Source organism: Ostrinia nubilalis, chromosome 10 (assembly GCF_963855985.1).
Source record: "Ostrinia nubilalis chromosome 10, ilOstNubi1.1, whole genome shotgun sequence".
Taxonomy (NCBI): Eukaryota; Metazoa; Arthropoda; class Insecta; order Lepidoptera; family Crambidae; genus Ostrinia; species Ostrinia nubilalis.
Window position 1 is genome coordinate 12,140,800 of NC_087097.1, and position 24,445 is coordinate 12,165,244.

At 39.2% G+C, this 24,445-nt stretch overlaps 3 protein-coding genes and 1 long non-coding RNA gene across 4 annotated transcripts in view; 2 read left to right on the top strand and 2 right to left on the bottom strand.

Moving 5' to 3' along the window:
- LOC135075442 (huntingtin-interacting protein 1-related protein-like) overlaps window positions 1–10,546 on the top strand; it is a 33,492-nt gene extending 22,946 nt beyond the window's left edge. The window contains exons 13-28 of the mRNA XM_063969882.1: window positions 265–352; window positions 427–490; window positions 579–688; window positions 834–934; window positions 1,081–1,489; window positions 1,772–2,836; window positions 2,921–3,283; window positions 3,847–3,997; window positions 4,192–4,346; window positions 4,425–4,545; window positions 4,757–4,980; window positions 5,519–5,760; window positions 6,012–6,241; window positions 6,283–6,861; window positions 7,809–7,966; window positions 9,181–10,546. Coding sequence (XP_063825952.1) covers window positions 265–352; window positions 427–490; window positions 579–688; window positions 834–934; window positions 1,081–1,489; window positions 1,772–2,836; window positions 2,921–3,283; window positions 3,847–3,997; window positions 4,192–4,346; window positions 4,425–4,545; window positions 4,757–4,980; window positions 5,519–5,760; window positions 6,012–6,241; window positions 6,283–6,861; window positions 7,809–7,966; window positions 9,181–9,210 — 4,090 coding nt within the window. The 3' untranslated portion in view covers window positions 9,211–10,546. The remainder of the gene's footprint in view (window positions 1–264; window positions 353–426; window positions 491–578; window positions 689–833; window positions 935–1,080; window positions 1,490–1,771; window positions 2,837–2,920; window positions 3,284–3,846; window positions 3,998–4,191; window positions 4,347–4,424; window positions 4,546–4,756; window positions 4,981–5,518; window positions 5,761–6,011; window positions 6,242–6,282; window positions 6,862–7,808; window positions 7,967–9,180) is intronic.
- A 178-nt stretch (window positions 10,547–10,724) lies between these two features.
- On the bottom strand, window positions 10,725–13,513 carry LOC135075273 (cold shock domain-containing protein CG9705). The gene is made up of 3 exons (XM_063969654.1): window positions 13,311–13,513; window positions 13,111–13,233; window positions 10,725–12,448 (listed from the first exon to the last, which is right to left on the bottom strand). The coding sequence occupies exons 1-3, from the start codon at window positions 13,415–13,417 to the stop codon at window positions 12,295–12,297; spliced, it is 384 nt and encodes a 127-aa protein (XP_063825724.1). The 5' UTR covers window positions 13,418–13,513; the 3' UTR covers window positions 10,725–12,294.
- A 356-nt stretch (window positions 13,514–13,869) lies between these two features.
- LOC135075282 (uncharacterized) lies at window positions 13,870–14,482 on the top strand. The gene is made up of 2 exons (XR_010257994.1): window positions 13,870–13,953; window positions 14,079–14,482. It is a non-coding gene; the product is annotated as an uncharacterized LOC135075282 (long non-coding RNA).
- Window positions 14,483–18,224: 3,742 nt separating this feature from the next.
- LOC135075274 (tyramine beta-hydroxylase) lies at window positions 18,225–24,030 on the bottom strand. The gene is made up of 11 exons (XM_063969655.1): window positions 23,783–24,030; window positions 23,424–23,647; window positions 20,864–21,004; window positions 20,519–20,782; window positions 20,280–20,429; window positions 20,046–20,178; window positions 19,544–19,710; window positions 19,167–19,349; window positions 18,886–19,073; window positions 18,644–18,800; window positions 18,225–18,557 (listed from the first exon to the last, which is right to left on the bottom strand). Exons 1-11 carry the CDS (start codon window positions 23,859–23,861, stop codon window positions 18,483–18,485), a joined length of 1,761 nt encoding a protein of 586 aa, XP_063825725.1. The 5' UTR covers window positions 23,862–24,030; the 3' UTR covers window positions 18,225–18,482.
- Window positions 24,031–24,445: the final 415 nt, after the last annotated feature.

Genomic DNA, 24,445 nt, shown 5'->3' on the forward strand with positions numbered 1-24,445 from the left:
GGCGTGTCCTATCAGCACTTGCCATATTATTATGTTTGCCTCAAAGCGCCAGTAAGGTATAAATAAAAGATATTGGGTTTTCAATCTTCTATGTAGTCGGCTAATAGTGTCCAATGAAAATTGTTGCGGAACTGTTATGAGACCTTGTTTATTGTACTTTATCAAGTACAATGCGCTTATATTACTCATCAATTTTGTTTACAAACAAAAACAACAATATCAACCTCTGTAGATCTTTGTTCATATTTCGTTATTATCTCGCAGGACCGAGATGGTAGAAGAACGTAACACAATAGTGACTACTGCCAGAGAACAGTATACGCGTCTTGGGATGGAACTCAGAGAAGCTAAGGTATGTATGTTCTAATATAAATTTTACTTATTTGAATTAGGACACAAAATACAATATGAGGTTTTCTTTTGCAGACTGCATTAGAAGAAGAACGACAACGATCCAGAGTGTTATTAGAACAAACCCCCGAAATAAAGCGTAAGTATTCTTCTTTTAGTAAGCGTAGAGTGGAGCAGATATACCGTTGGATGATTTATATTAAACTAGGATTTTAAAATGTTCACAGAAAAACTATCAGAAACAGAAGAAAAGGCTAGAGTAACAGACGAGAAGTTCCAAAAATTAAAAGGGGCGTACACACAGTTGCGAGAAGAACATATCACACTTATTAGACAAGTAAGTTATTACATTATTATACTTGTCAAAAGATAGTCAAGATTTATGGTAAATTAGTTTTGCCTTGTGTAATTCTCCTTTAACGAGGAACTGTGTTAGTGCTTTCTCAAAAATTTACTTCGTCTAAAAGTTAACGTTTTTTTAGAAAGCCGAGGTGGACAAGCTATCGGCGGGCTTGAGGGCGGCGGCGGCGCAGCACGAAAGCGCCAAAGTCGCGCTGCAGCAGCAACTAAATGACAGGATGAAGTGAGTCTTTATTATTATCGCAATTAGATTCAAATTACAAAGAAATATTTATGAACAAATTCACAACTCCATAGTCTTTAAGTTATTAAGTACAATGAAAGCAAACATCAGTGGTACGTATAAAATAACATTTGTGTTTTCTCTAGGGACGTAGAGTTGCTACAACAAAGTGCATCAACAAGCGAAGAAGTCGAAGCATACAAAAGCGAACTAACGAACCTCCGGTCCGAACTGGAACAGTCCAGACAAAAGGAGGTCGAGCTAGAAACGCTACGAGCATCCATAGAGGCGCTAGAAATAGAAAACAAAACCGCGAAGGCCGAACAAGAGGTCAAACTCACGGCTCTCACCAACGAACTGAAGGAAACGACGGAGGCATTAGAAAAAATAAAACAAGAAAAAGAAGAAAGAGAAAACGAACTTAGTAAAACAAAAGAAGAATTAGTGGGGCTTAGAGAAAAGAGCACGGATCAGTATAAGGTGGTGGTGGAAGAGAAAGAGGCGGCGGAGAAACGAGTCGCTGAATTAATACAGCAACATCAACAAGAGAAAGAGGTTAGTTATTTATGTTATAATAATAGTTCAGCATGTACATATTATAGAGTAAGGGCAGCAGTATAAATGCATGGTAACTCAGTACTAATTAATTAACTGCATGATCATTGAGAGGCTTACGTTCAGCAGAGGACTGGTACCTGATACAATGATGATGAAATGATACTTTGTTATTGCATGTAAATTATTTAAACAGCTTTATATCCAGTAAATAGGGTCTGAGCTCATTTTGGTATAACTAACCAATAGAAGCATACTCATTATACATTTAACCTTTATTAGGAACAGATAGTGTACATAAATAAGATGCAAGTAGAGCTAGAAAATTTACAACAAAAATTAATAGATTCGGAAATAGACTTCTCACATCAATGCCAACAGTTAAAAGACGAGATAGATGCTAAAAATAAAGAAATGGAGGACATAGTTAATACAAAAGATATTGAAGTAGAACAAGCACTGGGAAAAATTACAGTCTTACAAAATGATTTAGAAACCAGAAAGAACAATTATGATTTGAAAGTAGAAGAACAGTCTGCAGAAATTGCAAGGCTCACAAACGAACTAACTATTTATAAACAAGATAGTGATTCCATGACAAAGGCATTAGCGGCTGAAAAAGAAAACATTGAAATAAAATTAAATGAAGCATCAAAGAAAATTGAACATTTAGAAAAAGAAATCACAGAAAAAGCTGATGTTTTGTCAAAATTAGAAATATCATTAACCGAAACGCAAACGAAAAATGAATTCAGCTTACAAGAATTGGAAAATATAAAAAACAATGAGATATCGAAATTAAAAGATGAGCTGGCTTTCACTTTAGAGAAGAAAGTTGAATTCGAATCCAAAGTAAATACAATGGGCGAAGAAATGAATGATCTCCAATCCAAATTAAATAATTACATTCAAACCATTGAAGTTCAAAAGACTGAATTCGATGCAAAATATAAAGAAAAAGAAATTGAAGTGACTGTACTGAATGACAAATTACAAAATATAGTAGAGTGCAAGGATGAAATCATAGAAAATTTAAAGAGTATGATTGGCGAAAAAGATAAACAAGTGATTGATCTTAATGTAGAAGTTACAAAGCTTTCTGAAACAGTTCAGCGGCTTGAAGAAGAACTAAAAGAGACGCAAGCAGAATTAGAAATTGGTAGAAACGAATTTATAACTTTGAAAGAGGAACACGATGATATTGTTCTCAGAAATGAAAGCAACTTAGCTCTAAAAAACAAAGAATTCAGAGATCTCACTAACGAAAACTCTAAAATTAGTACCGAGTTACAAGAATTAATAACAGAAAAGGCAAATCTCATGCAACAAATCAATGAAGAAAAACAGGTTGGTTTTATTAATGTTTTGTGGCGTCCTATCTTATAAGTGTAAAATATTGTTTATTAAAATTCAATTAAATATGTTTGCTAGGATTTTGAATTAACCAAAAAAGGTATGGAAGAGGAAGTCAGAACTTTACAAGACAAATGTGAAGCCGTTATCAATGAAAAGGAAACTCTAGTCAATTCTCTAAATTCTGATATAGAGAATATCAAACTGGAATATGAACAATTTAAAATTGAAAAAGAAAATGAGATAAAAACATTAAACGAGAAAGTTTTAGAACTAGACGCAGTTATGACTCAGCAAATTCGTGAAAAAGATGACAGTATAGATAAATCGGAGTCAGAGAATAAGATACTGAAGGAAGAGTTAGAGGAGTTAAGAAGTCAAAAGTTAAAGGAAAAGGAAGAAATGGATTTAATTATATCAGAGAAAGAAAAGGAAAAGCAGGTTAGGATACTAACTTATTGTGGGGGTACATCGTTTCACTAGATTCATATCCATATCGCTTGGACGGTGAAGGCCGGTATAATTTCATTTTCAACTTAGATCTTTCGGAGCATCAAAACGCACAAAACATTGTATTTAATGTCGTGTCGTATTTTCGTCGTGTTGTGTTCGTGTGGATGTTTTATTTTGTACAATTCTTAATTTCGCTATGAAAAAAATTACTATACTTTATGGACTGCTTTGAATTTTAGTGAACTCTTGATTCTGTTTAGTCTTTTTAGATATTATGTGGTCTATTGTACAGATGTTTAATTTACTTTTCTTTTGTGATTTGCACGTTTACTTAGTGGCATGAGTATTCTAATTGCATGTTTTATTTTATTCCCTTTCCTCAACTACAACTTGGCTCGGCGTCTGAATGCTCTGCAATTCTGCATTCTACAAACTGCATGCTCTGGTCTACTGCTGGACTCGCTTGGCCAAACGGATCTCGTATTACGCTAAGTATCTCTTATTTTCTTTGTGATTTCCTTCATTCTCTTCTTGGATTATACCGTAATTAGATGTTGGAAGCTAAAATAGAGCGTGTGGAGGGCCAACGATTGAATGCCGAGTGTGAATTACAGGATTTGTTACAACATAACAACATATTGGAAGTGGACGTTGCATCGCTCAAAAAGCAGCTCGAGGAAGCCAAGAAGGAGTTGGAAAAACGTGAGTATTTAACATATTCCAAAATTCCGATATATCAAACTTATTTTTAACAGTTCAATGTGAGATTTCCTCATTCAACTATTTGGACCTATTTCATGGTCAAATGGCAGCTAATTAATTGATACTTGTAAGTTTTGAAAGTACTCACAATACTAAAAATCTGGCCTTATTTGTCTCATTTTGAATTCCATCAGAGAGCACAAGGATAGTGTTGTGTGCCGGAGACGCGGCTTTGGAAGTGACCTCTGAAGCGCTGACAGCGCTGGACGCGTGCAACGCGCAGGAGTCCAACCGGGCGGCTGCCGAGCTAGCGGCTAAAGCGCTGGAGGATCTTGCCAGATACAACGAGGTAAGGTAAACATTGTGCAAAAAGTTACACAAAAATGACTTAAGGAAAACTGAAATTAACAAATGATATTGTTAAAAGGTAAAAGGCAACGAGGAGTCATTGGCGAGATCAGCTATGCTGGCCGCGCACAACGCAGCACAGCTCTCGGTGTATGCTACCGAAGTGTCCAACTTATCCACGGATATATCGTTAGCTGACAGTAAGTATCAATAAGTACCATTTATATTGCGCATCATATATACATAATATCTTAGGAAGCGTTTGACGTAGCACAGTACAGTATGACATCTATACCATGTTTCCCTCTGCGCTAAAGATCTTTCGTATTTCTAAATAGAATTTTATACCCTTAGATACATTTTTGTAAACGACGGCTATTCTGCGTCTTATAAAATCATCCTTTGTTTCAGAACTCACGTCAGACTGCAGGACGATGTTGACGGCCACAAAGCAATGGATCGAGTCGTTGAAGAGTGGTAGTCCAAGCAGCGCGTCTTATGAAGAAGCCCGCGAGTTGGTTCTTAGCGTGGCTGCAGCGGCGGCGGCAGCCGGTCGACCCGCAGGCGCTCTTAGTGTGGACGATGAGCTAGCTGGCATGGACCAGGCTATCGAGGAAGCTGCTTCGCAGATTGAGGTAACGCGGTCACTTTTTTTCGTTAATTCTGTAAAATTTTGATGCCTGGCGGCAGGTCCTGTGACAAGCCTCACAATCCGTTGCCATTCCTCCCGCACTACAGCCTTTCTTGTGCACTCGTAGAGTAGACCATTGAGTGCGGTTTTGACCTGGTCAAATCAGCGTATGTCCCTGCGGTATGGAGTGGTGCGGCAGGAGTGACATGTGGCGTGACAGAATTGTCCACGAATTCTCCTTCTTCTCCACACTAGCGTCTTCTGAACGTCGTCGTCTCGCCAGCGTCATCGCGGCGTCGACGTGACGCACCAACTATCTTTAAAATAAATACGCGTTGCCATCGCTGCGTATATCAGGCGTTCGGTAGCCGCTCAGCATTGGCGACGCTGCGCGGACGCAGTCTCACCGCACGGCATTGCTTGTTAATTTTTTTTTGTTGTTTTCTTAGTGCATTAAAAGCGCACTAAAATGGCTTCTGCTTTTGATTAAAACTTTTAGAATACTACAAGAACGACGTAAATATTTATCCTTTTTCCTCCAGGAAATGCTGGCAGCCAGTCGCGCTGGCGATTCGGGCGTGAAGCTAGAAGTGAACGGCAAGATTCTCGACGCGTGCACTACTCTAATGGCCGCCGTCAAGCTGCTGGTACAAGACGCTCGGGCCTTGCAGACCGAGCTCGGGGACCCCAAGACGCGTCTCAAGATGTACAGAAACAACCCGCAGTGGTCCGAGGGGCTGATATCCGCGGCTAAGGCGGTGGTGTTCGCGGCTAAATTGTTGGTGTAAGTAAAGAGATCTTATTAGGTCGTCAAGCTGCTGTTACAGGACACTAAATGCGTTAACTTCGTTTCTCTACCTTGTCGGGGCACAATACCTGAATGCACAAGTCGTACAAGCCAATTTAAATAATAAGATTTGTTGCTCTGAGGAAACGTGCGACCGATGCACCGCTGGTGGAATAAATTCGGAGCGTGGATCCCATTATGTAAGATAGCTAAAGTCTGCGTGGACTAATCGCTCGTCTTTACTACAGGTCATCAGCGGACGAGGCGGTAGGCGCGGCAGGACGATTGGAAGGCGTGAGCGCGGCCGCACACGAGGTGGCCGGCAGCACGGCGCAGCTCGTGGCCGCGTCCCGCGCGCGCGCGCCGCCCGCCTCCGCGCCGCTGGCCCGCCTCACGCGCGCCTCGCGCTCCGTCGCCGCCGCCACCGGCGCCGTCGTCGCGGCCGTGCGCGCCGGCTCCGCGCTGCGCCACGACACAGGTCAGTACTGGCACGAGGCGCCGGCAGCACGGCGCAGCTCGTGGCCGCCTCCGCGCCGCTGGCCCGCCTCACGCGCGCCTCGCGCTCCGTCGCCGCCGCCACCGGCGCCGTCGTCGCGGCCGTGCGCGCCGGCTCCGCGCTGCGCCACGACACAGGTCAGTACTGGCACGAGGCGCCGGCAGCACGGCGCAGCTCGTGGCCGCCTCCGCGCCGCTGGCCCGCCTCACGCGCGCCTCGCGCTCCGTCGCCGCCGCCACCGGCGCCGTCGTCGCGGCCGTGCGCGCCGGCTCCGCGCTGCGCCACGACACAGGTCAGTACTGGCACGAGGCGCCGGCAGCACGGCGCAGCTCGTGGCCGCCTCCGCGCCGCTGGCCCGCCTCACGCGCGCCTCGCGCTCCGTCGCCGCCGCCACCGGCGCCGTCGTCGCGGCCGTGCGCGCCGGCTCCGCGCTGCGCCACGACACAGGTCAGTACTGGCACGAGGCGCCGGCAGCACGGCGCAGCTCGTGGCCGCCTCCGCGCCGCTGGCCCGCCTCACGCGCGCCTCGCGCTCCGTCGCCGCCGCCACCGGCGCCGTCGTCGCGGCCGTGCGCGCCGGCTCCGCGCTGCGCCACGACACAGGTCAGTACTGGCACGAGGCGCCGGCAGCACGGCGCTGGCCCGCCTCACGCGCGCCTCGCGCTCCGTCGCCGCCGCCACCGGCGCCGTCGTCGCGGCCGTGCGCGCCGGCTCCGCACTCAGGCATGATACAGGTCGGTCATTGGAAATTAGAGTGATATCGCTCTCGTTAGAACGACATCCGTTAATAATGTAACATCTGAGAAGGCGGCACAGTCATCGGGCGCCCGTTAGATTCGATCAGCGAATCTTTGAAGAATATTAGTAACATAATTGACGCCCGTATTCATAAACATTACTATGAGGTTTCACAGTGCGCGTGTACGCACAGGGTGACACACGAACCAATCACAGAGCTCTATTCAACGCTGTGCGTTCGATTTGCTGCTTCACTTAAGCAAGCATCGTTTGTGAATACGGGCGTGAGAGTGTGATCAAATACCAATAACCACTACAATAAAAATCTATTGAAGACCGCGATTCGGCAAAGATGGTAAACAATTCCAGTTATGTGAAGTGAAGAGATGCGGAAGATCGCTGGCATAACCGAAGCCTATGTCCAGCGGTGGAATAAACAACTCCAACTATATGAAGTAACAACCTTCGAAAGATCGCTGGCAGAAGCTGGATGCCACAAACCGAAGCCTATATCCAACGGTGGATTGTTATAGGCTGATGATAATGTGAACGATGATGAGTTTTAATTTCTATCCGAGTTCGTTCGTTCGTTTCAGCCAAATGACGTCCACTGCTGGACAAAGGCCTTTCCACAATGAACGGTCCTGCGCTGCCCGCATCCAAGTTATTCCCGCGACCTTTACCAGATCGTCGGTCCACCTAGTAGGAGGCCTGCCCACGCTACGTCTTCCTGCCCGTGGTCGCCACTCGAGACTTTTTCTGCCCCAACGGCCATCGTCTCTATCCGAGTAACGTCAAGTTATTTGTTGCAGAGGCTCTGGACACATCAGCGCTGACGCTGACAGCCACGCGGCGACTGGAGATGGAGAGCAAAGTTCGCGCTTTGGAACTGGAAAGCGCTTTAGACGCGGAGCGCGCGCGACTGGCCGCGCTGCGCAAGCGGCACTACCACCTCGCGCAGGCCGACGAGGTAAGCGCTATGTTCCCAACGCCCTGTGTTGGTACTGTGGTTGGGACCAGAGTTCGAAATTATCAAGATAATTACGCTTCATGATAATTATCAGATAATTATCAATAGTGTAGATACATTTGTCATATTTTTTATAAGAAATGTTACTTTATGTTTTTGGTTGCTGATTGTTGTCAAGTTATCCATCGCTAGTCGCATATGCTTGGAAATTAGATAAAATTTTGACGCTAGATAACTAGTGATCATTTTGGAGCTAAATAGATAGGGTTTATAACTATCTATGTTGATTATCGCCCACCACTAGACGAAAGTGCGGAAATACACGTTCGAAAACTTCGATTACAGTTGCACTTTCACTAGCGCATTTTTTTGTTATTATCAACCGATAATTATCAATCTGTTATTATTACGATAATTATCATGATAATTATCATTGATAATTATCCTTTCGAACCCTGGTTGGGACTATATTCTGCTGCCTTTTTTTTTCACGAAATTAACATCGATTAAACATTTAGGGACTACGCTAAAACTTGCGCGGGTGCATGGAGTGTCAGACGCCCGCTTATTAAGTGGTAACAGTGGCGTAACTATACCATCCGTGGCCCGTGAAATTATGTGCATGGGGCCCTTGGCGTGTCTAAGTCCAAGGGCCTAGGGTTATTTTTCAGGGTGGCCCCGGGACGGCGTGCGCTACTCTTAGAGCTTGCGCGAACGGGTGACTTTTGTCACCGTGACAGTATTATCTTTCTCTTTTACACTTTTAAGACACAACGTAAGATAACGTAGTACTTATTCTTATCTATAGAAACATAGGCCCTTATCGCGTACGAATTAGCAACTTCACACAGCGTTGCATGCAAGCCCTAAAATACCATCATCGGATTTGAAACTCCTTAGCTCTTCATAAGCCATATTATGTAAGCATTTACCCGCTAAATAGCGGCTCCAATAAAATTCCACGACGAAAGATCGTTACTTTATTTAATTGACTTGGGTAAAGCAACGAAGTATGACGCCTGACCTTGCTCTATATTTTTTTCGGGTCATAACATAAATAAATTGGTCAAACGGTCACAACAGTCACGCGATAAATGGCGTGAGCGAACCTATGCTATGTAAATGCCTAAATTTTATTCCTAATTTCGTATAAGTGCCGTCAAGGAGAAATTTTGTTTAGTTTGCGATTAGCTAAGTAAACATTTTTGTTGCAGAATGGAGGTATCACCAACGGAAAGGAATGAGCGATTCGCAACGTTTTATCGGATGATCCCCTTATCAGCTAAACAAAGTCGTGGGACGGATAATGAAACATCACTTATCAACGGCTATCTAAAGGTAGACGCCCCCTAATTGTGCATTTGATTCAAACGAAACATTCTAAATTGCATTTTTATACATACAACGAACTTCATAGTATATTTGAACGCATGAATCTTCGTAAACGGTCTGCTAGAAAGGAAAGCTGAGCCATAAAAATCTGAAATAAGACAATTTAATGCTTGTGGATTTACAATTTAATGCGCATTTTGGTGTGATCTAGCTGCTCAATCAATAACAAGCACCTATTTTATTGGAAATAAAGCCCCTTTTTCTTTATGTTTGAGAGTAAGTGATTTTATAACATTAAGATGGTGAGATGGATAGGCTGATGGTTCATGTAATAATAATTATGGTTTATATGAACCTTGTGGCTCATGCAATTTATTATGTATTTTAACGTGTAATGAGAGAACACCAACATAACTAATTAATTAGAATGTGATTAGATAATGCCGTGTTAGTTATAGTTTTATAAATTACGCCTAAGTATAGACAACAGTACATAAAATATCATTCTGATTTAAAGAAATGGAATGTCCAGGAGACAGTGTACTCCCATTCTTGTAGTCTATCAATGTCAGCGTCGTAAAATGTGGCATGGTGCGGAACAAACGTACTATCGGCAACAGTGTTAACTACCCATTGCCGGTCATGTCGTCTCGTTCTACCGCAAAGAATCACCATTTGATGAGAGCGAGAGCAAAAACGGAAATGGATAGTTAACACTGTGGCCGTGTGTACAGCGACAGCACGTCAAATTGTAAATTTTTGTTGCGGTATAGGATCTATCACAACTAATTAAGATGCCGGTTTGAACACTGCATTGTTTCGCATCATGGCTAGGGACATTGTCCCCTAGTAATCGAGGTTTTATAAAGTTAGGCATACATGCCGGTAAACTGTATTTTATATCCCCACGAAAATTTAGCACTAAGAGTAAATCACGAGACTAAGCTTTAAGCGATAAGACTAAGTTTGCAAATCGTGAATTGTGTTTATATTGTATAGAAATATTTTATATCTAATTTAACTTACTTATTTACACCGTTTTTATTACATGTAGAGTTTTATAGCCTTAATTTAGAAATGTGTGTTAGGTAAGCAATTAATGCAGTTATCAAAATCATGTTATAAGCTATGACAAACTGATTGTTCAATACAATACATAATGACAAAATCGCAATTATTATTTTTATTGTATTCGGTGTACCTACAATTATTATTATGACATTTACTAATAAACTTAATGCATACCTACGTTGTCTTTAATTTTTACCCAGAATGTTCATCTGGGGTAGAAAACCCACATACACTATGGTTTGAATGTTGATGTCCGATATGCATAGTGACTTATTTATGACTGACATGTTTTATAACTATACATACATATAAATGCTAAACATTACACCTGCCAGACATGGAAATGAAACCAAGCTTTAATGCTTACACATATTTCGTTTAATTCGCTGTATCATAATACTGCTAATACAAACTAAAAAAAGCATGGCAACATTTTGTAAATGATTACATCGTTACAAATCTTACAACATATATCAGATTGGTAAGATAAACAAACAAAGGACTACACAAAACAACACAGGGCATTAGGTTCTACTATTTGGGTTTACTTAAAAATGCTCTAACGGAATGATACATTAAGATTACACTTAATAGGTTATTAGCAAAGTAATTCAATCAAGTTCAAAGTTTTAACACAACCAACTACTAGTTATTCAATAAGTACACCAAGTGTTTTTAAAGAAATACATTTTATCACAAACCAGTGGAGCTTAACTTTGTGCAAAGTAATTACTACTAGTAGGCATTACAAAACTTTTCATACCTAAATAAAAAAGGCCTTTTGGATATAATAATAAAACATTTAAAGCTAGGCCAATCAATCGCTGACATGATCATCTAGTGAGCTGCAAAGCTGTGCTCGATGTGCTTGCAAGTGAACAAGTGTAATTAAGATTATTGAAATTAATTTATAAAAATATGGAACTTTTTACTTTTGTTTTAAATAACCTATTTTAAACATCATTTAGTATTACAAACACCACATTGCTCGCTGTGGGAGTTGAGCATACAGTCTACTGCAAGAAGCCACCACACACTCGCTGACGAAATTAGAACTGATATCAAAATCTTATGACGATGGTAAATCCTTCAAAAATTTAGCACCACATGTTGGCTTCTCACTTTTATCAAATACTGAATTTTCTTTAAAAATAAATAATATGATAAACCTGAACAGCATCAATATCTGATCCTTTAATGGTAATTTGACGGAATCCCTCTACACTACACAATCTCTCGTTCTTGCATGCGCCCATGATGTATAAAAAGTATAATACACAATGTGTAAGTGAAATAATGCAAACTTTAGACATCCCAACTGATTTTTGATACATAAAGATGATACAGATTACTTATCAATGCAGAAATTGTCTTTTATTTATATCTGATAGAGAGTTTATATTGGAGCTAAGCTCACCATTTACTCTTGATTTGCATCAGTATTTGCATTGATTCAATAACACATTAAATGGTTAATGAAGAAAAAAATATACATAAGTACTTCATCAATTAATTAATATTCAACTAAATGTTTTATTTACTTTGAATTCTTCAAAGTATTCTATATTTATATGTGTTATAGATAGTCAAAACTCATATTAGGTCAAAACCACTTATGACTGTAAAAATCAGGCATAAGTGGCAACACAATAATATTATAAAGTATAATTTATCATAATTATGACAATTTCATACTACAATAGGAAATAGTACAAATAACTGAATACAAAAATTATCCTGCAATCAAGTTATAGATTTGACATACAGATATAGATTTAAAATTGTTTAGACACATTGCAGGCAGATATTTTGTTGAACAATTGATTTGTGTTGCTTCAAGACGAGGAAAAATTCGAGAAAAATAATAGGGGAATTGCAAAAGATTTTGGAAAGGATCAATGTACATTTTGGTGTTTGCAAGGATGTTACAGCGGGGGCTCGTCCCACTTGAGATGCTTTTCAGGAGTGAGATGCACGATGCGGACGTGAACTGCTTGGTTCTTCTCAAATTTAGGTGGAATGGGGCAGAGTCGGTATATCACTTCATCTCCTGGCAAGGGCACATACTCTCCTTCAATGCTGAAATTGGTTAAATCTAAATTAGTATAAGTTCCTGTCACTAATAATTCTTAAAAAAATCTTATATCAATGGCTTAACAAAGTAAACACCAAGATTAATTTGATAGATGTAATTATGCAAAACAATTAGTGCCAATTTTATGTGCTTAACACATTTGTGCCATTTGCCATATTAGTGTTAGCAGACAATGTGTAGATTTAGTAAAAAATCAAGGCCATTATAATTACACCACCTATGTAAATTACAATAGGAACCTCATCCATGAGCATCTAAATATTGGTGGATAATATTCAAACTAAACCATTCTGGTTTAGTTGACTTATTTTTATCAAAATAATCTTATTACATATTTCAGAAACATTAACGGGAAGTTATAATTAGAAAACATAACTCAGCAACTGGATCCAAACAATGAATGAAGAAAATTGATAAATTAGGTCAGTTTAATTTGGTCTTGTACAAAGACTAGCGAGTGTAAACAACATTCTGATTTAGTGCGCCTTGTTTTATAGGCATTGTGTACTGTTTCTGTTTGTGTTCCTGGTACATGGACTGTTGCCAACTGAGGTATTAAAAATGTAAACAACTTGATAAATTGCTAGTAGCTAATGTTGAAGATAAATCGTATACAACTGTCACACTTTAACGTAAATATACTCACTCCGAAATGTGCACGAAAAGATCTTCGCCGCCCTTTTCTGGTGATACAAAACCGTGGCCCTTTTCACGGCAAAACGACTTAATTTTTCCACTTTCCAACGGATTTCCTAATGCCCTTTCAGACCTAAATAAAGACAATAAATTAAGGACACAGAAAGCGATAAATCGGATAAATATTTTTTTGTACAGTGATTAACTTACGTTGACGCAGTTCGGTTTCGTCGAGTGATAATTGGGCTCGGAAGTTGTAAGTGGGAATTGGTTTTATTCGGTGAATCATCACTGTTGAACCCGTAATCATTAGACATGATTACTTTTACACAAATCAATCCGCTAGAAGTCGGAAAAGATTAAAATATAAACGTTCACGAGAATGGAAAACAAAATGTCAGATGTCAGAACGTTCAGCCTCAAACGTCACATAAACATTGAGCTGCCAAGTTTAGTGATGTGTGTTACTGAAATGAGTTAACAAAAGAGCTAATGAAAGAGCTATTCAGGAATCCGAATAGTCAAACGATTCTGAAACGTCCAGTGGCAGAAATAGGAACTAATAACCCAGTATAGGATAGTATAGGTGTACCAGAATCTCATGGCAAACAAAAATATTGGAAAAGTGTGTTTTTCATATGGCCATTGTCTATGGCTTTATTGTCACCTGTCAAAGTAAATCAAGAGATCTGTCAGCCGTTGCAGAAATTTTGTAATCTCTTCATGCCTATTTGTTATTTTTGTGAAAAAGACGAAAAAACTCAAGCAAGTCATATTGTTTTCAAAGTGTATTGTAAAATAAGGCATAATTCAAAGTCAATCTTTGATTTTAAAGCGCGTCGTTGAGTTGACAGTAAGTTGGAGTGAAATGTTTTGATACTTACCTACATTTAGTTTATTACCTAACTGCGTCAGAAGGAGGGTTATGTTTATTTTTATATTATTCTTACCTAATAGCTGCTTTATCGGGGTTTTCAGGTGTATTTCATGCATTGGTGCAAAGGAATGGTGAAAATGTTATGACCATGTAAAGAAAATTGAAAAAGATTTCATCAAGCAAGTTTCAGTAATTGAAATGCTGAAAAAGCGATTTATATTATATTAATACCTCTTCAACTTGATCATCTATTTGAAGAACAAGAAATGCAAGTGGAGTTCTTAGAATCGTTTTCTAGTTCTGAATGAAGTGATAAGTTATAAGTATGATACTTAATAAAATTATTTAGGTACAGTAATATACGGTTTACTTATTTTTCAAGACATGTTCCTATGTTAAAAACCCGATGTATAACAACATTCTTCATACACATACCTAAAATGTATAGGTAGGCATTCGTACTTCATGTTCATTAATATTAGTCATAAATAAAAATTAAACAGTATCAAGATCGTTTAATCCAATTTCCCCAGTATTGCACTCAACAAAGTTTATTTTCCCCATTTGCCATGAGATTCTGGTACACCTATAGCACCACAATAGCGCCTCCTGGCATTTTCATAGCTGGAACCTTTGGCTGGAACTGTTCAATGTTGGACAACTATAAAATCGGGTTCCATACATCAAAGTGGGATTGGGAGTATTGGGACTATTAAAATTAAAAGCTACAGTCGTAAAACCAACGTGATATATTTTTTAAGCTTTTGTGATAAACACTTATTGCGAGTTAACTTGAAATATAATGATGGATTATAATGATCATTTACATGGTCGTGTTTAATATTGCCTTGTACATGCGTGACAATATCACGTCATCAAAGTCTCGTAGGTCGTAGTCAATGAGAGAAAGGATAAACATATTACAAAATCGTTATAAGCCACTATTTAACTCAAAAATATAAAGGTTCTTAATAATTGCGTTAAATACCGAAATAAAAGTACATGCCCTACTGCCACATTTTGATTCGTGACCATGTCTTTAGAAAGGCCATTCTGAAACCTTCAATAACTAATGGAACGTAATTATTGTCATTTTCACATTTTTAACGAATCGGACGATAAGAGCTCTCTAGACAAGTGGTAAAACGTAACTTCCTTCCGTAAAACGTAAATTCCTTCGCTCCGACGCTTTTTGTGTGTAGTTAGTACTTCGCTCTGTAAAGCGATTTCAAAATTACAACTATGACGCACGTGTTGCCACTTGTATAGGGTCTGAGTTTTAATTAAGACTTGTCTTATTTGTTGTTATAATAAAAGATAGAGGATAGGAGATATATTTTATTTGTATGAAAAAATTAACATACTTGAACAATTATAATAATAATCGTATTGTTTTTATAAGATGTGCTCACAAGATGCAATTGTAGAACAAATTACATAGGTACTAGGGCATGCAAACCGGTTAACCGGATAACCGAAAAAACCGGATAACCGACACAATTTGGAACTCGGTTTTTGTCAGTTATAAATCCGGGTTTTTCGGTTTTTTCGGTTTTTCTTCTACGATTTTAGATAATTTAATAACTCATACAAGAACACGCTTCTTTAGTCATATCAATAAAAACAATTATTGTAATGCAATGTGGAAGCGGTACCAAGGCTCCAAAGTGTTCGCAAGAGACAACTCTATTGGGCAAAGCCAGCTGACGAAGCTAACGACGGCGGACGGTAGTGTAACGTCAACAAAAGCCGAGGTTCTGGGTGAGATCGAGAGGTTTTATGGACAGCTATATACCTCGGTCACCAAACCCGTTGATAGCTCAACTTCAGATCCAAGAGCTAAGCTAACTCGACACTATACCGAAGATATCCCGGACATCAGCCTATACGAGATTAGGATGGCTCTCAAACAGCTAAAGAACAACAAGGCACCGGGTGATGACGGAATAACATCGGAGCTTCTGAATGCGGGTGGAACACCGATACTGAAAGTCCTTCAGAGACTCTTTAACTCCGTCTTACTCCAGGGAACTACGCCAGAGGCATGGAACAGAAGCGTGGTGGTGCTCTTCTTCAAGAAAGGTGATAAGACCTTGCTGAAGAATTACAGACCCATCTCGCTTCTGAGTCATGTCTACAAACTGTTTTCGAGAGTCATCACGAACCGTCTCGCGCGTAGGTTCGATGACTTCCAGCCTCCCGAACAAGCCGGATTCCGAAAAGGTTATAGTACCATAGACCACATCCATACGCTGCGGCAGGTTATACAGAAGACTGAGGAGTATAACTTGCAGTGTTACAATCTCTCCAGCGGTGCCGTATTGACTATCGGTATATCGAGGTGCTGAAGTGCTTGTACAAAAACGCCACCATGTCGGTCCGAGTACAGGAGCAGAGCACGGGGGCGATTCCACTGCAGCGAGGCGTTAGGCAGGGAGATGTTATATCTCCGAAACTGTTCACCGCTGCATTGGAAGACGCTTTCAAACTCCTGGAATGGAAAGGATTCGGCATAAACATTAATGGCGAGTACATCACTCACCTTCGGTTTGCCGACGATATTGTAGTCATGGCAGAATCGTTGGAAGATCTTGGCACAATGCTCGAAGACCTTAATCGAGTTTCCCAACAGGTAGGCCTGATGATGAACATGGACAAAACGAAGCTTATGTCGAATGTCCATGTTACGCCCTACCCAGTTTCAGTTGGGAGCTCAATTCTCGAGATTGTCGACAAGTATGTCTACCTCGGACAAACGATCCAGCTAGGTAGGTCCAATTTCGAGAAGGAGGTCAATCGTCGAATCCAACTCGGCTGGGCAGCGTTCGGGAAACTACGCAACATCTTTTCGTCCAAAATACCTCAACGCCTGAAGACTAGAGTGTATAACCAATGTGTGTTACCAGTGATAACTTATGGCTCGGAAACGTGGCCTCTCACTATAGGCCTTATACAGAAGCTCAAAGTTGCACAGCGTGCTATGGAGAGGGCTATGCTTGGTGTTTCTTTGCGAGATCGAATCAGAAATGAGGAGATCCGTAAACGAACCAAAGTCGCTGACATAGCCCGACGGATTAGCAAGCTGAAGTGGCAATGGGCAGGGCACATAGTACGCAGAACTGACGGCCGATGGGGCAGAAAGGTTCTGGAATGGAGGCCGCGTACCGGAAAACGCAGCGTGGGACGTCCACCTACAAGGTGGACCGACGACATCGTAAAGGTAGCAGGGAAGCGCTGGACGCAGGCCGCTGCCAATCGATCAACATGGAAAGCATTGGGGGAGGCCTATGTTCAGCAGTGGACGTCCTATGGCTGAAATGATGATGAATGATGATGAATGCAATGTGAATGAGTAGAGTATAGTCTATGGCTATGGTATTGAACTAAAGTACCATGTATCTTCTAGCTAAAGCTATAAGCGCGCGGGCGCAAAATGGAACGCGCTTTGTATTTGACCATTGCCGCCATTATTTTTGCTTTGCTAGTCTCTGTCAGTGTCAACTTACATATTATTTAAATAAGCATAACTATGACCAAATTTTCTTCTTCTTTTTTGATGATGTTGGCAATACACGTCGAGGTCGACTTGATTTGTGCCATTTTCCAGTATATAAATGATACGAGTTACAAAATGAGATCAAGTAATGATATAATGAAGGATGATAGATGATACCCTTTCCCACCCTTTGAGTCTCAGTAAAGTTGTGGTGCTTTACTGAGACCTCCTATGGACAACTTGAGAGAACCAGAAGAATCACGATGCACTGTTTTGCTTCACTTGCCCACACCCATGGACGTTCACGAACACTCAATGGTTAATAATCCACCATTATTATACATTAATAGTCGCCCACACACGAATTTGAGGAAATAAAACAAAACCGCTAACATGACGCTTCAGATTCCCGCCAAGAAGTCCTGACCAAAGGTTTTGCTTTGCTAATGAGCGAAGTATCCTATTGTTGATCTCTTTATATTTGATTTTTAATTAAACTATTCAATTGATCTCACAATATTATGTTCAGAACATGTAACTTCATCTTGTCAAACTAGAATATAAAAGAAATAAAATGATTTTTATTATAATTTGCAGCATTTTTATTTACTTACAAACAGTCGACCCGAAAAACCCGAAAAACCCGAATAAAACCGGTTTAGTTCGGTTTTTAAAAATAAAAACCGAAAAAACCGGTTTTTCCAAACCGCTCGGTTTTTGCATGCCCTAATAGGTACATATAAAATTAACAATAAGTCCTACATTTCTCTAAATGAGAGAGTCTATTTTGCCTTCAGTCTGTAATTTTTCATACAACCACAAACATTATTAAACCATCTATTAATAGTTATTTTTAATGCCTTATATTTTTAATGATAACGATATACATTTCAAATGAAACATTTTCATTTATATTAACAGCATTTAACAATAATAATATATTATTATAATATCATAAAGGGTAGGTACTTAATAGTAAGTGTGTATGTATGTACGAACTTAGTTCCATTTAATTAGGGCAATTTCTTGGATTGTTGGGCAATGACACTTTAATTTTTGGAATAGGTATGCCCTCCCATTCTCCCTGTAATAGATAAAATAAGAATTAAAATTCATTTATTTAATAATCAGATGAGTCATCTAATCTAAGTCAAAATAAAGAAATTATACCTGAAATCTATTTCCATCAGACTTATTGCATTGCATTGATATAGTAGATTCCGTATATAAAGCGTTTAGGGCAACAACCCTTAACGGTGTCCAAGGTTTAATGGATAAATAATTATCTCGAGGGCTAGATTTAAATGAGATAGATATGTCATCCCAACTGCAATAAAGAATTATATTTAAAATTAATAATTTAAAACCAATAGTGAAATGAAGAAGGCAGTTTCTTAGAACTACGGACTTACTTTTTCTCAAATTCAAAGTACTTTTCTAAAGCAGTATTAGAGATTGCACTTTTACAAACTTCCAACTGTGTTGCAGGATAGTAATGTAAATAGTTAACGCACATTTCATCCGTAATAGCATGTCCTCCAATCGTTGCGTTAGTTTTTTCCGTCGTTCTATATAAACAAGTCGTCTGCAGATAGTCCCCCTTTAAAAATAAATGTAATATGCGTACAGGTAACATTTTATAAAGTACAAATATAATTATTATAAATAGCATAATAAATATTATTATACACACAGGCAGTATCTTCACTGGTCGATGCAATATCCTTATTTCTTGGAAATGAGTTGAATAGTGCATGTCTTTATTGATGATTGGGAGTTCTATTCCTTGTCGAAAATGCCGTGTCCACACAGCTATACCAGTCAGATGTGTGTGAAGTTGACTGCCGAATACTACAATTCCATGACGTGGTATACCCTGTAATTATAACATCCATATTTATAAATAACGATTTATGATAGTTCTACTTTATAGCATGTATAAAATTTTATCCGATCTGAAGGGATTACAAATACAATTATTACTTTTTTAATAGATCCAACATTGAAATGATACAATATGATTTTGAAGCTCATTTTATTATTAATGAAATTATATTATTATGTACTTACAACCCCAGTGCATTGTGGAATACAGTAACCAGTTAAAGGGAATGATTTTTGTCCACCAGGGATTGCCATTTTATCCGTATATTCCAAACCAAGTTCCATAATTGCGGCATCGTATCTCCGTCTTTTTGCTGTGATGTGTATGCTAATTCCCGAACTATCTACCCAATCTGCAACATATTTTATTTTCATAATTTGTGGACCAACAGCTCCAACGTTAAAATGAGCAGTAACGGGTCTCATCATCAACAGCCCTTTACAGTCCACTGCTGGACTATGAGCCTCCTCCACTATAGTGGAGGGTTTTGCCATAATCTCCACGCTTGGCAGGCGGGTTGGAGATCGCAGTTTAAAAGATTGATGTTTTTCAGAGAGCGCTGCTGCCCATTCTCTGTTTGATGTGTAGTCCCTAAGTCGCCTCTTACGACACCCGCGGGAAGAGTAGGGGTTGGTGACAAATATATTCTACTCTGCCGTCACCACACGGCTATATAACGGGTCTCACCTGGTTTTAATTCCGGATTGTTGTAATGTACTTCAAGCATAACATATTTGTTAGCATTTGGTCCTCCAAGGGGTAGCCCTGCTTCTTGTGGATAAATGAATGGAGGTGCTCCCATTGCCCATGCTGATTTTACCTGTTAGATGATGTAATGAAGTTAAATAACTTCAACAAAATTAATAAATTGTTGCATAATACTAAAAGGTTTATTTATTAATTATAATATACATAGATTACCTTAGAACATAGTTTAGTAATGTCTGGTCGTTCTTTAGCAAAACAATTTCCCTCGTAAAGTGGAATGTCTGTATTTGGATCTGCATCGCAATAGAAAAGTTCCATGTGGTGCACAAGTCCTTCATTCCCCCTAGTAATACTTGATTCAAACTGAAAAAATATATAATATTTTATGAGTGATATTTCGAACAATTATAATAAATTGAAGGCAATAAAACTTTCCAAAATATTAACTGAACCTGTACGATATGATGTTGGCGTTGAGTAACGTAGTCTGGAAGTTTTACCACTTTACACCAGTATGTAGTATCAGCCCCCGGTACCTTCAAGTTGTTGTTCGTAATTTTTAGTTCATGTGCATTTATTTGCGGCATTCTTGGTGGAGTAAGAAGGCGAACTCTTATAAAACCACGATTTTGTTTTGATACGCCTGTCAAACATAGGCCTTGAGATGAAAAAAGTTTATCCGTTCCACGTGCCCAGACGACATGAACAGTCTCATCCTAAAACAATTGAGTTATTATTCCACTAGGTATTTCATAACAGATATAATGTTAATTTAAATTAGAATGGCAAGTATTCACCTCAATAACATAGTCATCATTATCACAAGTGTCGAACAAACGCTCAAAAATAATACTTCTGCTTTTACTGTCCAAATAGAAACCCTCACAATCTTGCTTCGCATCTATGAATAATTTTCCAAGATCATCAGCATGCATATCCTGTTAAACAAAAATAATAATAGTCCAGTAGAATTAGCTTTTAAATCGGAAATAATTCCTACAAAAGATTTTATTGTTTTAATGGCTTCATTGGTTGCCCATTAAGACTCTCCTAAGTTTTCGACTTCGACGGAGTTGTGCTTAAGTGGTGGGGGCCCCCGAAAGAGGCATTTTTTCGGTTTTCCGGTTATACCGCGTAAAGGACTTACCCTATCAAAAAGTGGTCTTCATGACGGTTGAAGGGCACTTAATCCTGCATTGAATAAGACCAAATTCATATGTTTTGGACAAACCGTTCTCGCGCTAATGTTCGGCAAAGTAGAAAATATACGTATAATTAATGACCCTCTCCACGTCCAATGGTTTGTTACCCACAGGCTTCCAAGTCTTGAAAAGGGCCACCTCAACCAGTGTAACCCTATCAAGGCTTACGAGCTTGATGCGCCTATCCTTGTTCGTCCCAGCCGTTCCTTAACTGCGGTTGCTGCACCTCTTCCTGGCACTCACCTGAACGACTCTGTGTTACCTACTGTGGCTGCCCCTCTTCCTTGTATCCTCCTGCATGACTACGTTGCCTAGCCGTATGCCTGGTCTAAGGTTCGACGCCAAAAATCAACAACAACAAGTTCATATTAAAACGCTGAAGAGTTTTTTGTTTGTTTGTTTGAACGCGCTAATGTTAAGAATTACTAGTTTGATTGAAATCATTATTTTTGTGTTGAATAGCTCATACATTGAGGAAGGCTATAGGATATATACAATCACTCTACGACTAATAGAGGCGAAGCAGTAAAGAAAAATGTTGCAAGCACGGAAAATAGTATTTAAACTATTTTCACGCGTACAAAGTTGATTTTGTGGCGTCGAACCTTAGACCAGGCATATAGCTAAGCAATGCAATCGTACAGGAGGGTACAAGGAACAGAGGCAGCCACATTAGGTAACACAGAGTCGTTCAGGAGAGTGTCAGGAAGAGGTGCAGCAACCGCAGTTAAGGAACGGCTGGGACGAACAAGGATAAGCGAATCAAACTCGTGAGCCTTGTTAGGGTTACACTGATTAAGGCGACCCTTTACAAGGCTTAGAAGCATGTGGGTAACAAGTAGGGTTTCTGATTTCTCGACCAATTTTTTTTCTCGAGTTTCGAGAATTCTCGAGGCCAAAGTCTCGAGTTTTCTCGGGTCTCGAGTCTTTTAATGAAAACTGCTGAAATCGGTTGAAATTTAATAAAAACACAGGTTTTTTTAAACAAATATACCTACTTTTATGCACACCAATTAATATTAGAATTTAGTACCACTTATTTTGGTAAGGAAATAAACAAAAACTAAAATCTTCTTTCATAATTAATTTTTACTAATAATCATAGCAAAAGTCATAAAGTCGTGTGTTCTTTAAGGATAAATAACAATAAAAATCTGGAGCTACAATTGAATCACTTGTTTTCCAAAAAACACAAGTCCAAATAGCAAAATTACGATAAAAAGGTTTTTTTATGAACAAAAAAACTTTTAATAAATTTTTAAATTTCTTACACATAACGACTTGAATAAACTTTACGAGGAGGTACGAGTACCTAACCTAACGTCTGTTAGGTAAGGTGACTGTCTAGCTAACATATTTTTTTCAGTCTTTAAATCAGTCAGATTAAACATACATAATAAATATAGCATACTCATTGGTGAACATTTTTACTTAGTTTCGATTGAGATCATTACTTCTTCTTACATCAAATCAGTTAAAACAGGAAAGACTAGGCCAGTCTAAAAGCAACGTTGACCTATTAAATAATTAAAAACTTACTTTTGTCTAAGAAAATAGGCTTTCAAGAATATTAAAGCTTCAAAATCGAAACTCGAGAATTCTCGAGCTCCGGTAATTTTTTTCTCGTCTCGAATGAAGCCAAATTTCTCGAGTTTTCTCGAGTTCGAGAAAGCTCGAGCAGAAACCCTAGTAACAAGCCATTGGACGTGGAGAGGGTCATTAATTATACGTATATTTTCTACTTTGCCGAACTTTAGCGCGAGAACGGTTTGTCCAAAACATATGAATTTGGTCTTATTCAATGCAAGATTAAGTGCCCTTTAACCGTCACGAAGACCACTTTTCGATAGGGTAAGTCCTTTACGCGGTATAACCGGAAAACCGAAAAAACTCCGCTTTCGGGGGCCCCCACCACTTAAGCACAACTCCGTCGAAGTCGAAAACTTAGGAGAGTCTTAATGGGCAACCAATGAAGCCATTAAAGCAAAAAAATCTTTTGTAGGAATTATTTCCGATTTAATCAATTTTTGTGTTTAATTCTACTGGCCTATAAATTTAAACAGCGAATAGAACATTCATGCGATATAATGCTTACCATTTCGACTACGAATACGAATATACAGAACTTTTAATTTTAAAATAAATCAGGTGTTACCTCAAAATGATCTTGCCCTCTGTAGTCCGTCCATAGAAGGCAAATATCAGCATTATTTACTTCCCCTCTATCAGAAAAACCTAAAGCGAACCAATTAAATGCAGGAGCTTTTTCTGATATCACTATTTCAAATTGGATTCTGCGAGCTAAATAATCCACTCGCCATTTCAACAGTAGCTCACCGTTTGGGTCCAACACTGATTCGCTTTCGGCCAATCGGCGCTCTGCACAAAATGCGGGAAAAAATTTGAAAAGTTTTATTCCGTTTTATTCACAATTGATTCACATTTTATATTTTAAAACCACACAAATAAATGAACTGAGTTTTAATAAATAAGATTAAAGAAATAGTTACCAACCTGGTTTTTCACGTAACAAAAACGAATAATGGGAACATATAAGCGTAAAAAATACAGCTGATATAAACTTGACACGCATTTTCTACTATTGTCTAGGCGTAGCACATTTTAAAATGTCTCGAAACAAACTGACTGGAGCCAAGTGTTTCCGACGACAGCTTAGATGATAATGGATAGAGCGCCAGCTGTCCGGGTAACTTAATCTGGGAAAATAACGAGCCTGGCCACCCCCAGCCACCTCGGGGTGAAACTGGAATGCGGTGCAATCGGGGGTACAGTCGGCGAGAAAAGTGTTTAGATATTTTTTATTTACTTTTAGGATCACCTAAAAATCAGCTTAAAAGTTAATATTTAGAAAACAACACAGCACGTAATAAATTAAATGATAAAACGTAACGTGGCAAGTGCGTGTTAGAGACAGAATTAATACTAATATACTTACCTACCTACTTATTCTGTACTTTGTAACATTAATAGTTTGTCTCGTTAGTCTCGTTATTATTATATAATGTAGTCCACGCGGGCGAAGCCGCGGGCGGAAAGCTAGAGTGATAATTCACAATAAAATTCTTGGAATCGGTAAAATACAATCATTTTTCGTCGTATTTTGTAACACATCATAACTCCTTATTTCATAAAATTGGAAATGTGGAACGCCACGAG